The 15,408-nt window shown below is 41.0% G+C and overlaps 1 protein-coding gene across 1 annotated transcript in view; it reads left to right on the top strand.

Moving 5' to 3' along the window:
• RYR2 (ryanodine receptor 2) overlaps positions 1–15,408 on the top strand; it is a 720,715-nt gene that overhangs the window by 212,611 nt on the left and 492,696 nt on the right. Inside the window, exons 5-8 of the mRNA XM_054975163.1 lie at positions 3,182–3,196; positions 10,019–10,093; positions 11,059–11,137; positions 12,869–12,981. Coding sequence (XP_054831138.1) covers positions 3,182–3,196; positions 10,019–10,093; positions 11,059–11,137; positions 12,869–12,981 — 282 coding nt within the window. The remainder of the gene's footprint in view (positions 1–3,181; positions 3,197–10,018; positions 10,094–11,058; positions 11,138–12,868; positions 12,982–15,408) is intronic.

Here is a 15,408-nt window from a genome sequence, read left to right on the forward strand (position 1 = left end):
TTTTTGCCACTTTATTTGCTTTCAGTTTTGTTTTGTGGAACTTCGGGGGAGATGTAGCAACTAGAGACTCTTTGTAAGTTTGTTGTCGGTCTTCTGTGCAATCCCACGTTGAGGGGACTGCACACACGCAGTCCTGCTGGCAGGAAAAGAGCTCTAAAAGTCCACAAGAGGGCGCTCTGTCCCTACTGCACCCATGCAGGGGTTTCCTGCCAAACGCAGGTTGGGGGTGTAGTGCCCCTATTCCCCCCAGTTCTTTTTTCGCCGCCGTTAAGAGAAGTTCTCCTTAGCTCTACTCCTCACTTACCACGATTTCTTCTGTGTAATCTCGTCATGACTAAAACAAATCTTTAAGGAAATATTTACAATGTGAAATAAAAATGCTTCACACCCTGGAACATGATCATTGTCTGCTACATCTGGGTGAAACCCAGGAGGCAGACTTTGCAAGAGGTTCACATCTAAGCCAAAAGTAAAGGAGCTTCTTGGCTCAAGTGGCGTTATGGGAGAAGGCTGTCCCAGGCTCATATATACCGGCAGCAAAGATATCCGCTGCACTGAAGCCGCCAGCCCACTTGAACCATGAACTCTGGTTCTGAGGGCCAGATCCAGCAGCAAAGTTATCTGCTGCGATGGATCTGCTAGCCCAATCTGAACTGTCCACTCTGGTTCCATAGGCCAGATCTGGAAGCAAGTTATTTGCCTTGATGGAGCCACCAGCCTATCCTGGACTGTCAATTCCGGTTCCGAGGACCAGATCTACCAGCAAATTTGAAATGTCACTCCAGTTTCGAGGGCTGCATCCAACAGTGAAGCTATCTGCTACACTGGAACAATCAGCCCACTTCAAATCATCAGACCAGATTCCAAGGGCCACATTTCAAATCTGAACAGGAGGCACTGACCGCCAGTTCTGACTAATCCCTGTTGGATGTTCATCAGATGACGAGCAATTCCCCACCTGTCCTCTCTCTGGAGTGTCACTTACCAGATCCGACTCATCTGGAATGCTGCACCCACTTAAAAGTGTGACTTAACCCTTTGCTGTATAGGTAGAGGACACTAGTTGGCCTAGATTTCCCCCCCACTGCACATTCCATTTCAGAATTGATGAGGGGGAATGTGTGCCACTTGATGCGCCTGTCTACACTGTGGAACCGACTGGTTCCTACAGTTTTCTCAAGGGCCTCAACTTTTAGAGACCTCATTATCATGTGTACCTCGGTCTACAGCCCCAACCCTGATGGCTGTGTAAATAACTGGCAGGCCTTGTAACCTCAAATAGCATGATTGCCCCATCATCTTTACCTCCCTTGCACATCCTTCCTGCTTGCTGAGTTGGAGGTTAATGTCTACAGGAGCAGAGCTGCATTTACAAAAGGCCAAGAATCAAATATCCTACAGACAGAATAAGAATATTAAAAACTCATTGTTTGAACAGAGTTTAAACTGTAATTAAACCACTTCTAATTGTTGTTGGGTGGTTAGTTCTAGTCTAATCTCAGACTTTATATGAACTTTAAGTAAAACAAGATGTATTTTGAAACCACAAACAAATTACACCCATATATTTAAGCTATTGTTTTATTTTGATATAAACTGTAACTGAGGTATTTGCCAGTTTGGTGTAGTGGTTAAGAGTGTGGGACTCTAATCTGGAGAACCGGGTTTGATTCCTCACTCCTCCACTTGAAGCCAGTGGGTGACCTTGGGTCAGTCACAGCTTCTAGGAGCTCTCTCAGCCCCACCCACCTCCCAGGGTGTTTTGTTGTGGGGATAGTAATGACATACTTTGTAAACCGCTCTGAGTGGGCATTAAGTTGTCCTGAAGGACGGTATATAAATCGATGATGATGATGATTAAGCATTTACTATTTCACATTTTTAACCACTAATGCAAATTAATACAGAACACAATGCATGTTAAGGGTGGTGGGGAGGGAATCAGCCTTTCAGCAATTTGATTTATTCTTGGGAAATATTAACCTCACACCCATCTCTTTCTGCTCATGAAATGAATAGAGGTTTTCAGTTCTATTAAATATGTTTTAACTCTAACAAGGGTAGAGATGAGGTTTGAATGGACTATAAGGGGGAAAACATTGGAGAATTAGAAGATGGCGGGGGGATAAATGAAGGCATACCAGGTTGGTTGAACAGGTTTAGCAGCCTCTTAAGATAGGCAAGTGTTTGACACTGCCTTGTTGTAGTTTGCAAGCTGCAACCACTGACAGATTGCTTATTTTAAAAAACCACTCTTCTTAAAGGGGTGGCAAACAGTACTCTGCTCTGTCTTCTTGTGCCTCTAGTGGCTAGGGTTGCCATTCCTCTGCTGGGGGTGGGGGATACCCCCTCCTACTCTCCGTCCCCTCCACCCCCTCCCCCGCTTACCTGGCTAGTGGGGGAGATATGGGCCTCCCAGAGCATGTTTGTGGGTGGCACAGCACGCTCCTGTGGGCGTGATCTGGGCCTGGAATGGAAGTTTTACCACGCTCTGCAGCAGCCCGATTGAGGTACTGCGGAGCATGGGAGAGCTCCTACGCTCCGTAGCAGCCTGTTCCGGGCTGATTCAGGCCATAATCAACCTGGATCAGACCACTGCAGCACAGGAGCGCTCCCTCAGTGGCCCAGCTTGATTTGGGCCTGATTCGGCCCGAATCGGCCCCTGTGGCATGTGGAATGTTCTCAGGATGGCTGCAGCCAGCGCATTGATGTCACTTCTTAGAAGTGATGTCATCATGTGGGCCCGTGGTGTGTGAGCGCTTTGTGCGTGCATGACAGACTTCAGACCAGGTAGGTGCTGGGGGCCCCACCTCCCGCCGGGAGGACAGGGGGACTTGGCAAACCTACTAGTGGCTGCAGTGTAGATCTACATTAAAAGTAAAATGCATTTGCTGAATGTAGGATGATTCCTGCTTTGCAGGCCCTCAAGCCGGCTTGAGCCCCAGCCCCCCCTCCTCAGCAACCCTGAATATGTAGTATGGTGTGAGGGTAGTTACTGTCCAGATAATTATGAAGAAAAGTTATTTAGGTTGCTAATGTATACCAGTATAATGGTATACTTATGATAAAGAATGCTTTAAAGTTTTATTTTTAGAAACAAAAAGTAAACAGCATTTTGAAGGCACAGGTGGGGAATAACATTTAATGTTTTCTCTTTTTCTTCTACTTTATGGTATTCCAGAAGTTTATGATGAAGGTAAGCTTTATTACTATTATTTAACTAATTTAGATCTTCTCAACTAAAAGGGATTTAGGACAGCATACAGTGCTTAAAATATAATATAAAATAACAGAAACACCAATGAAATGTTAAGCAAATACAGAATACTGAAGAAAAGCAGTATTGGAAAAGTAGCCTTTCTATAGCATGCAAGAGATTTAGGAACTTTCACAAGTTGTACTAAACAGAGAGAAATAATTAAAATAAAGGGTTTTGCATTGTTTCCTGAAGGAAAGAAGCCTAAGACTGTGACATATCCCTCTAACCAACACCAGCAATCAGAAACATATTTGGCATGAATTGCTCGCTTCCTATGAAATTTGGCTAAAATACATGTTTTTTTCAAGCCATCAAAATGGAATATGGAGCCAACTTGAATTTGGTATTCCTTGGCAGTGGTGGCTATTTTCCAAAGTTGCTGCTTAATGCAGGGCAACTTTTGAGTAATCTGTTAGGGATGTTAGCAAAAGTAGCCATGAGAAACAGTGAGCAATCCTAGTATAACATCAGCCTGCAATAAAGTTGTAGAATGTCCCCACACATTCATTGCCTTGCAGATGGCATCTATGACTTACTACTGCAAGTCATGTGCTGTCAGTATAGTGTTTGATAGATCTACCTGGTGAAAATAGTACTTCCCTCTCTTCATTCGACACACATTCACAGTTATGATCATACCTCAGTATTCATTTTATGTATTATTTTATTTCAATTATTCATAGCCTGCCTCATTAGTAAAGCTTTCCTGATAGCATACTGTTGAAGGCTGACTAAACCAAATACCAACTTCAAAGCCCACTCAGTTGTTTAATGTGGATCTTTAGAAAGAATGAAATGTTGACTGTGGCATCTGATTAAACCATGCTGATCAAAATTCTTCACAAACCATTAGTGGTAGCAACTTCTCATATTTCTAGCAGTATCATCTTGTCTGCTTCTTCGTGCTTGCCTGGAGCAACATTATTTGTACTAATAATAATTAGAACCAGATGTCTGTACATGGTGACCAGGACTTTGTTGCTGCTGTGTTTCAATAGCAGCCAGCATGATGTAGTGGTTAGACTAAGATTTGGGAGACCCATGTTTGAATCCCCAATCTGTCATGGAAGCTTGCTGAGTGATCTTAAGCCAGTCACATACTTTCAGCCTAACTTACCTCACAGGGTAGTTATTGAAGATAAAATGGAGAAGAGGAGAACAGTGTAAGCATCTTTGTGTCCCATTGGGGAGAAAGGTGGGTAATAAATGAAGTAAATCATAAATACATATCCATGTTCTTTTTTTAGCAAGTTTGGCCTTCTGGCTAGCATGAATTCTGTAAGGCATTTGAGATGATACAGTCTTTTGTTTACTTTAAATCATGGCCTTACAAGAATTTTGCAAGAACTTGGTATCCCTCAGGACTGTCATTTTCTCATGATATTTAAGGTTGAACATCAATATTTGTAACAGTATACATATTTCACTTTCCTTGTTCACATTTTTATTTGCATACTGATGGTGTTTTTGCTTGTATAATGGTTGACTCCTCCTAAAGTAGTTTCAGAGGGTACATTCCTAGCTTGTGGCTGTTGCCTGTTGGTGTCCAAATTCTGCAAGTGTGGGGACTTATCACTAGAGATGGGCACGAACCGAACATGATGTTTGTTGTTCGTTGCCATCCATGAACAGGGACTCACAAACAACCACAAACATGGCCCTGTTCACGAACATGTTCGTGGTTGGCTGTTCGTGGGGGCCAGCAGGCTCTCCTCCAGCCATCATCCAAGTCAAGATCCCTACTGCACCACTCCCAGAAACCTTACCTGAGCAGGCAGCAGGAAAGGTACCAGTAATAAATAATAGCTTGGCCCAGAGCCTGGCAGCAGCCCTGGAACCTGAAGGGGTAGATCCCTATCCCACCACACACAAAGAAAATTCAAGCTCCAATGCACTCTATCAAAATGCGAACAGCAACTGTCTCTTCACTGTCTGCAAAGTCAGAGCAGGGAGCCCTCCTCCCCCCTGGTCTTTGCTCCCTTGTTGTAACAAATTTGGAGCTCCACACTTGAAAGGAAGACCTACCTATGAAACTAAATTGGGCTTAGATTGAGGTTTCCAGGGCAACAGCAGGAGTTCAGACAGAGTTCAAACAATCCCTGACTAAGTTGCCAAGGGAATTGATTGCAGGTGCCAGACTGTCTGGCTTGATGAACAGCAACGAACAGCAATGAACGAGGCTTGCAATGACCACCTGTTCGTTTAGAATGGGGCCTCATGAACAGCTTGTTCGCAAACAGCAGATTGGGCTCTTTGTGGCTTTTTTTTGTTCATATTGCTGTTCGTGCCCATCTCTACTTATCACCAGCCAGAAGAATCTGGCTCAGTGTCTCACAATCCTACTTAGATTCCTAAGTTGATTCCATGGCTATTCATAGTGCCTCACACAGTCTTGCCCTCTGGTCAGGTTCCGGTCTCAGGTCTCTTCAGGGGATGACTTTGTCCCAGTCCTGAAGTCACCAGTTGGCAGCCTTCAACCCACTGGATCTGGCATCCATCTCTTGCTGCAGCTGTCACAGACACCTCTTCTAATCTCCCTCCTGAGACTTGGGATTGTTGAGGTGGAGTGCCTGTTCCTGGCTATGCTGTTCCCTCTCCATTGCTGATTAGGCATTTTATCCCCTCCATAATGTCTTGACAATGAAAGGTCATTTCCAGTTCTTTTGAACATCTGGGTGGGCTGGCTGAGATACACCAGAGCTAAATGATCCCTAACAGTGCATCCCCCCAAACTGGCCTCCACCATCACTCCTCAACATTACAAAGCCATCTCAAACTGCAGAAACTGGTAGAGTACACCTCTTTTCTATTGTCTTCCCTGTGTGTGTTAATCTCTTTGCCAGGCAGATTAACTTCCCACTTGTTCTATACCACTCCATACACTTTACTAAGCTGCCCTCAGCCCTCAATCCTCTCATCAGCTCTCTCTTTCTGTCAACTTTGCCCCACACCATCTTTATCCCTTGCAATTCCCTTACCCTACTTTCATTCCTGAACATTTCTTCTGCCCAAGAGTCTGCCTGGTGCTGTGCATCCTGCCCTATCCCCCCCGACTCAGTACTTCTCCCCCACTTCTACCCCCACACTAAAATTGTTTTTGTAAATGCTTGAAAACCCCCATCAGATAATAGAAATGCTGTCTCAGCTAGCCATGATGATAAATATTTTTTTTACACTCCAAGCTGCAAGAGTAGGATTGATACAGTAATTTATTATAGATTTATCAAACTCTTGCTAGATCCGTTCTTTTTAAAATTCATACATGTCAGTCTATTTGTTGCTGGGAAAAGAGACCATATCTTGGAAATGTTAATCACTAGGCCAAGTTATGCATCTTTAACATTCTCCTAGCTACATATTTATTTTTGTTGTTTCAAAGTAGATCGATAGTTCTGGAATCAGGAGCATTTATCATCATGTTGGCATAAGTACATAGTAGTGATCGTGATAATTAAATTCAGATTCTTAAACTAAGACTGTGAAATACTCCATCTCTCTATTAATGAAATGTATGCAGGCATCTAATTTGGATTATTCAGAGTCTGCTTCCATAGGTTATATTCCGAAAGCAAGTGCTTCTTATGCATTTCCCCCATAGTCTTAAACATAAAGTTTGTAGAGACAGACAGCACACGTACACATAGCCTTTATGTTGTCCATAGTTCCAGTTGTTATAAAATACTTTGTTGGCAAACAGAACTGTTACGGTATTCATTCACTGTTTTAGACACTCAGTTTTATACTAAGAGATCATATACACGCAGGCAGCCCTTTCATTAGCAATAACAACCCATTTCATCCTTACATGACAGCTTGCAAGGAGCATAAGCTAAGTTGTGTGGTATTACTTTGAAGTTTGGCTTCTGTTTTAAATTTAATTTTATCAAAGAAGGCTTCACAAAAATGCTTTGAGTTTTTTTGTGTTTAAGAGTGTGCAAAAGAAATGTTCCAGAAGAGATCCATGGCATGCATTGACAAGATTCAAAAATTATTTTTCTAAGTTAGGTTAAGAAAGCACTCAGCATATGTCAGGACTCTTTACAGACAATTTTTGTATAAAAACATTGCCTTAATTGCTTACAAAATATTGCCCAAGTGAGATTCTGTAAGTCAATAAAGAACAACCTTGGATTTCCTAAATGTAGCTACACAATTGCTAGGTCCAGACAGCAATATTAGATCATTATTTTTTCCCAGCAGAGACTCAAAGGGAAAATAAGCCTATGAAAAGAGTGCCATTAATTTCTCTTAGCAGGGTGATGTGCTATCAAGGTACTGTACACTCATACATATTGTAATGGGCAATAACCTACCTTGTGGGTCACAGGACAGAACATTTCTTTTCAAGTACATTTAGTACTGTTTTAGAGAGACTTCATTTCAAGTTGTGAATTACAGTTTATCAAAGGGTGGAATAGTTATATTATCATTCTGGAAGCATAGTTGCTGAGAGAGATGGCTTTTAACTTTCAGGCTATTTCAGCTCTTTTTATTTTATTCTAAAATAGCTGGATAAGTATTTAAATAAGTAGATCTAATACTGACACGTGATCAACTGTAAAGTAGTTCATAGAGTCATAGAATCATAAATTCATCGAATCCAGGGTTATCTAGTCCAACCCTCTGCACAATGCAGGAAATTCACAACTACCTCCCCTTCCCCACTCACCCACCCCCACCCATCCAGTGACCCTTGGTCCATGCCCAGAAGATGGCAAAACACTCAGGATCCCTAGCCAAACTTGGCTGGGGAAAATTGCCTTCTGACCCCAAAGTGGCTATTAGCATTCCCCTGGGTGTGTAAGAAGGGGCCGCAAGAACTAATCACGGATGTAACCCTTCCTGCCCTCCCTTCTCTTTTTTTTTTTTGAAAAATTTTTATTGGGTTAGAATCCATTATTTTTACATTTACATTCAATTTTCCCCAATTTTTTCATCTCTAACCCCCTCCCTTTCCCCCCCTTTTTTTGACTTCCAACAGCTTTCCAACCCTTTGTCCCCTTTCCCTTGCTTTTATTAGCTTCCTCTATCTAAAACAAATATATATTCTCCATTATTCTAAGCAGTACATCTTTAACTATTTAACATTATATGCCCAAACTGTAAGTCTTTGTTTCCATCTTAGATAAACAATTTATCCCATTTTTCAATTTCAAATATTTCTATATATCATAAACCATATAGATCATACATTCGGTTGTATCAAACAATTTGACTTATTCTCTATATATTACTCATTCTATCTTTTTATAATAATTCTATATATCTCTCATCACGTAGTCAATCAATTTGACCCATCTATATCTTCAGACATTCAGTTTGGTACAAAACTTACCAGAAAGAAAGAAAATATTGTTAGTTAATCAATCCTTATATTTAGTCCTTATAATTAATTATTTTCTCTATGTTCTATTTGTTAAACTATATATATCTATATATATATCAATCTATTAATCTGACTGCTTATTAATTCGCATTTATCTCTTCTCCCCCCGGTAAAGTCTCCCCCCTCTACTTCAATGCTTCAGTAGTTCTCAAACTGCCACAGTTTTCCTCCCACCTCCCATTTCTTCTCCAGGTATTGTTTCAGCTTCTCCCAGTCTGTGTTGAACTGCCCTGAGTCCAGATCTCTCAGTTTTCTTGTCATCTTATCCATTTCAGCCATATACAGCAATTTGTAAATCCAATCTTCAATAGTTGGCACTTCTTGTACTTTCCATTTTTGCGCATACAAAAGTCTAGCTGCTGCTGTCATATAAAATATCAACGTCCTATGTTGGGCTGGAATTCCCTCCATTCCCAAGTTCAGTAGCAGGAGTTCTGGGTTCTTATTAATTTGAAATTGTAAAATTTCACTCATTTCTCTTATTATTTCCCCCCAGTACTGCCTGGCTACCTCACACGACCACCACATATGATAGAGGGAGCCCTCATGCTTCTTACATTTCCAGCATTTATTAGAAGTGTTCAAATTCCCTAGCGCAATCTTCTTTGGTGTCATGTACCAACAATAGATCATTTTGTAAATGTTCTCTTTAATATTAGTACATGTCGTTGTCTTCATTCCTGCCCTCCCTTCTCATGATCTGCCTAAGTTCACAGAATCAGCATGGCTGATCACCCTTGCTGATTCAGAATGCTTGCAAGCTGTTACTCGCTGCAGGAGGGTGGGTTGGAATTTGGAGATACCAATGCTAAATCAAGAAAAAACAATATTGGACATTTTATGAATCTAACTAGTTTCACAAGTCAATGTTTTATAGTGTTCTTGTAGCTCCACTTTTAAGTACCTTTCACAAAAAGGGTTCTAAACAAATTAAGTTGGATCCTGTGAACTTTATGGAATGGGTTAATGAACCAGAGCACTCACCTTTCTGCCTTCTCCCTGTGACCATGAAAAATTGGACCATCAAGAGCAAAGCAGAATGTAGTATAGGGGGCTGTTGCTCTAGTGGAAATAATCAGAAATAATTGCCCTCTGTGTTGTGCAAACTCTTCTGTTAGCGGAGGAAGAGTTTGGGAAGTGAGGGAATTGTGACTGCTTCTGATTCTCCCATCTTGTTGAAGTTTCCACAATCCACTTTGGATTTTGGGGGTTCCCATGATCCTCAGGAGCAGCATTTTGAGAGGCATTAGAGGCTGCTGGGGATGGCAGAAAGATCTGTTCTATGAACTCATACCATTGGCTCCAACACAGTATTTTTTTATGGAAAGGGCTCATTTTATGCCTTCATCTTAACCTCCTCTTAATTCATACAGACTGCTCAAGGTGGTGGTCATCGAACACTCCTCTATGGACATGCAATATTGCTGCGCCATTCTTACAGTGGCATGGTATGTATGAATTTATGATATAGCATGGATATATTTTCCTTCAGTATGTCAAAGTTATAAGGCTGGAAACTATGGATAATATGTAGTTATCACAGAAAATGGCCTTTTTGTAATAATGGCTATGGATTCTTCTGGCACTATATTCCTTTGAAGTACATTTTTTTTGTTTATTTCTATGCAAGACAAATCTTGATGACTCACAGCTAGGGATAATAACACTTGCACATTATTTTGTGAAATATTTACTTTGAAAGAGTTTCTGCCACCTATCTTGCTGATACCTTCATGGGATAATACGCTGGGGGAGAGGTATCTTTCATTGCTAGGCAACTTCAATAATATGACTCAGTCAAAATCTTTATTCATTAATAGTAGGGGAAAATGTCCAGAGCCCTGTGTACACTGTGTACACACGAAGCGTGGGGTAAAATCTTGTGCAGAAGAACTTCTTTTGGGTTTAGTTTTCCTTTTCTGGTTCGGCATTCTAGTACAAGATGTAATGGACAGTTTCCATAAGCCAGAAGAAACTTTTCATATGTGATAGGGCACCTTTGAATGCAATTCATTGCCTCTAGGTTACAGTCAATTCTAGTGATTTGAGAAGGATTGAGGGGGATCTCAATTTTTTAAATATTTGTATTAACTATTTATTTTTCTCTATTCCCACTTTGACCTGGGTTCACATTTTCCAGCTCTCAAGGCAACTCAAGCTTCCATTATCATATTGCCAGCCTACATTCCATTTTGTAACGTGGAAGGATGACAAAAACAGAGATCTTAGTAAAGAATGCAATGCTACCTATGTACTATTTTGAATTTCAAGAATTTTACATTTTGATACAGTGAAACACAATATTAATTTTACCCAAATTATTATACAGATTACTAATAACAAAATGATTGTATGTACAGATTGAAAAACTAGGCAGCAAAACACAATGATGCATTTTTCTTTTCTTTTTTAGTATCTGTGTTGCCTCTCCACATCACGAACTTCAATGGACAAACTAGCATTTGATGTAGGCTTGCAGGAAGATACCACTGGTGAATATACATTTTTGATAAAAACTAAGAATTATTATTGATTGGCATTAAGTTTTAGACTGGGCTTAAAATTTCAATAGAACCTAAACATTGTTAAATTATTAATAAAATGTGAGGACTTGTGGGGGACATCTAATTTTCCCCTCTCCCACCTTGTTCTCTCACTCTTCTCCCATAGCCTCTCCCCTTTTCTTGTTTCCTTCTCTCCTTCCCAATCATCTTTGTCTGTCCCTGGTCTCACCTTTACCCCTCCCTTCCCACAGCCTCTTCCCTATGGCACAGTTACATGGTGCTAGCTGACTCTGGCCTGGTTGCACGGTGAGGAACCTGCAAGAACTTGCAGGGGATACGATACTTTCTCATGTAACCCACTTTCTCATGCAACCCACACTATTTCCTGTTTCCCTTCTGCTGGTAGTCTCCATATGCTCACCTTTCCCTATGTGCTCCTCTCCTTCAAACCCACTAAATAACTTACCTTTTATCTTCTCCCCCATTCTCAGCTATATTTCTTAATTTAATTCATTTATATACTGCCTTTCTCCAAAATGGGGACTCAGTCCAGCTCACATCATTCTCCTTGCTTCCATATTATCCTCACAACAACCCTGAGAGGTAGGTCAGGCAGTGTTTGGCTCAAAGTCACTCAGTGAGCTTCCACTGTAGAGTGGTCTCCCAGATCCTACTCTGAAATTAACCATTACAATAGACTGGCTTGGGGGGAGGGGGCTGCTATTGAACAATTGTGAGCAGCCAGGCTTGGGTGAGTCATGCAGGTCATGTGGTATCAAGTGGCTGGTTGGTTGCTTCTGAGCCTGGTCCCAAAGACACCTCTCTGAAAGGCCAAAACAGCCTTGGAAAGTGCCCTGCCCCCTCTCTTTGCCTTTCCCTGACAGAAACTAAGCCTGGAATGCTGGCTAAACCAAGGCTAGCCCTGCTTAGCTTCTGATATCTGACAAGATCAGGCTTGCTCGGGCTATCCAGGTAAGGATCCAGTCCAACATCATCATGCAGAGGCAGGCAATGGGAAACCACTTCTGTTAGTATTTTGCCTTGAAAATCCCAGCAGGAGTCACCATAAGTTGGCTGCAACTTGACAGCACTTTACCAAATCAAAACTAAGATCAGCTTTTGATGAAATACTAAGGATGTGCGTTTGCATATACTCAGGCTGAAATTATGTCCCAAATTAGCTGTTTCAAGAATAACGCAAAACACTTCTGAAATTCTAGCTGTAACAAAAATGTGTCTCTCAGAATTTTGGGATGTTACAGGGTTTCACAAAGGCACAGTTGCTATGCGGGAGTGGGGAGAGAAGAAGCCAGCCCAGGAAACAGCTGTTATTTGGCAATTCTCCTCCCCTGGGGAAGAGAGCTGATAGTCAGGTAGACCTTGCCTCCATCCTGGTTCTCCCCTCCACCAGCATCAGATGCAACAGAACCTTACCCCTTCAGCCAGAAAATGGCTCGTAGACTGGCAGACTCCTGGACTCCATGAGGCTTGGTTGTCACTTTGGTGTCTTCTTCCTCTACCATGGGGATTTTTTATTTTACCAGGTTCTTTGAATTCCCAACTTTAATTTTTTTTTAAAAAGTAAGTCTCTAACTTCCTTAGTTGTGGAGATATGCTTTTTCATTTAAATCTCAGCAAATGAAGGGTTAATGAAAAAATTAAAATAATATATCTTAGAGTGGTTTCTGTTCTCACTTTCCATCAATCTATGCTATGCAGGCGAGGCTTGTTGGTGGACTATACACCCGGCTTCCAAACAGCGTTCAGAAGGAGAAAAAGTGCGTGTTGGGGATGATCTCATCTTAGTCAGTATCTCTTCAGAAAGGTACTTGGTAAGTAAGGACAAATGTCTCTAGAGTGCTATAATTTAACAGAACTTTAATAAAACTATTAATAAAACTGTTTCTCTAAAGTGAAGTTTGCAGCTTATTTTTCTTACATATTCTGGACTATATTCTAAATATGCCACAATTTGTATAATATGTTAATAGTTATCCATTCATTCTATACTATTAAAATTGGCAGTTTATGACTGTTTAGTAAGGTTATGGAAATACTTGCAGTGTTTTATATAATAATTCCATTGATTCATGCATTAATAGACAGTTTATATAACTTTCACTATTTCTGTACAGTTCTTGTGAGAAGGTTAGCAAAGTGTGTGCCTTTATATAAAATACTAAACTGTTCACCTACTTAAGCTTGTAAAAACATTACATAAACTTAAAAGTACATCATGAATGTTGTAGTGTTAACACATGTTTGAGGGACAGAATTTAGGCTTTATCACATATTCAAGGGGACAATGGCCATATATGATGGTTGTTGTGGGTTTTCCGGGCTGTATTGCCGTGGTCTTGGCATTGTAGTTCCTAACGTTTCGCCAGCAGCTGTGGCTGGCATCTTCAGAAGTGTAGCACCAAAAGACAGAGATCTCTGTCTTTTGGTGCTACACCTCTGAAGATGCCAGCCACAGCTGCTGGCGAAACGTCAGGAACTACAATGCCAAGACCACGGCAATACAGCCCGGAAAACCCACAACAACCATCGTTCTCCAGCCGTGAAAGCCTTCGACAATACAATGGTCATATAAGTTGGATACTAACATAACACTGGATCAAAATAATCCAACATATCAAAATGATGACTGTTTAGCAATGATCATAACATATCAAAATGATGACTGTTTAGCAAAACATTTGATACAATCCATATTGATACTGACATTACTTGAGTAGCTTTGGCAATGATGGTGGATGCTTATACTTTGAGCTCAGTTCCAAAACTTTGTACTTTTATAATGGAAGTTTGCCAGAAAGTTCTTTTTAAAGCAGTAGTAAAATGTTAAGAGACTTAAACAAGGATCAGTATTTAGGAATGGCAATTCAGAAAAGCATCAGCAGAACTTTGCTTGATTTTGTATAGATAGCTATCTGCTTGGTAGTGTGAAAAGTTTTTGTTAAAATGCAGTTTAGAGTTATAGGTCTTTCTTATGGGGCACAATTTGGTAGGGAAAACATTCATGAGCCCTATTGAAGTTGCCTGATTTTCTCTGAAGCTTCAACTTCGCTGATTTTGTTCCCTGCTCTCCATAATTCTCAGCTACATGAAGTACCCATTTCTAGAAGAAGAGGAATCTTGGATTTGGCAACATAGAATTTAACAACTGATAACCTAAAATTATGGGAGATTCTAGACAAAATCAGAAAAGGAGAGAGACATTATAGTTGGTAAACTATGTGCAGTTTTCAAATGGAAAGAGAGAAAAGAACATACGCATGGCAATAATCAGAAATTACAGTATGAAAGTAAGGAAATATGTTGTTAGAACTTAGTACTATCCTGTATCTTCATGAAGTTCAACTTTACACATAAACAGTGAGATTTTAGTGGTTGTGAACAGTCCTTTGACATGCACACCCCATCTTAGTCTTGGTGAATTTTCCCCCATTACTCTTCACAGCCTAGATATACTAGATATACTGAGTTTTTGCTGGCTTTTTAACATATTAACTCAGCCAAACTGAGCTCGTGCAACAAACATAATGGTCGTCACAGTGCTGTAGACAGTCATGTTTAGTTGTATGATGATGTCGCTGAAAACAAACAAAGCCCTCCCATTGCTCTTATCCTGAATGTATTGGAAAGGAGAGGACCCACCATAGTAGCAATTTAATTTCATGCCAGCGTTGCACAGTAACATTGGCTACTTCCACACTGACCATTATGTTATGTTTTTTCTCTGTTGTTGCTACCCCAATTTTAATTTAAGCTCTCTTACAAGCATGCTTCTAGGCTGGTTGCTTTCCTCTGCTTTTCTTTGTTGTTTCTGTTGATGAGCTGAGCTTTCATTTGCACATTGGATCAGGTGAAAGATCAAATTTTAGTTCCAACAGCACTTTTGTTGCTGCAACGGCAGTGTTGCACATACACTATATGAACATAGCAGGATAATACAAGGTGGCATTCCTAGGGTAACAGAGCGTTCCACTTTTTCTAGACCTGGGGTTGCATTTTTAAATAGGCCAGCCTCATCCATCAAGAAAACAAGCAAACATGTGCAAGCTTACTGACACCCCTGTTAAAGTAGAAGGGATAAGGAGAGCAAGGGGAGACGGCTCCATGCTCCCCTCCCTCCCTCCCACACACCCACACCCACACCCACCCACACCCACACACCCCACCTCCCACACACCCCTCTTCTATCTCACCTTCCAAGCTCCTAAACCCTGAGTATGGGAAAGTCCTCTGTCCCAGCC

Source organism: Eublepharis macularius, chromosome 1 (genome assembly GCF_028583425.1).
Source record: "Eublepharis macularius isolate TG4126 chromosome 1, MPM_Emac_v1.0, whole genome shotgun sequence".
In the NCBI taxonomy this organism is placed as follows: domain Eukaryota; kingdom Metazoa; phylum Chordata; class Lepidosauria; order Squamata; family Eublepharidae; genus Eublepharis; species Eublepharis macularius.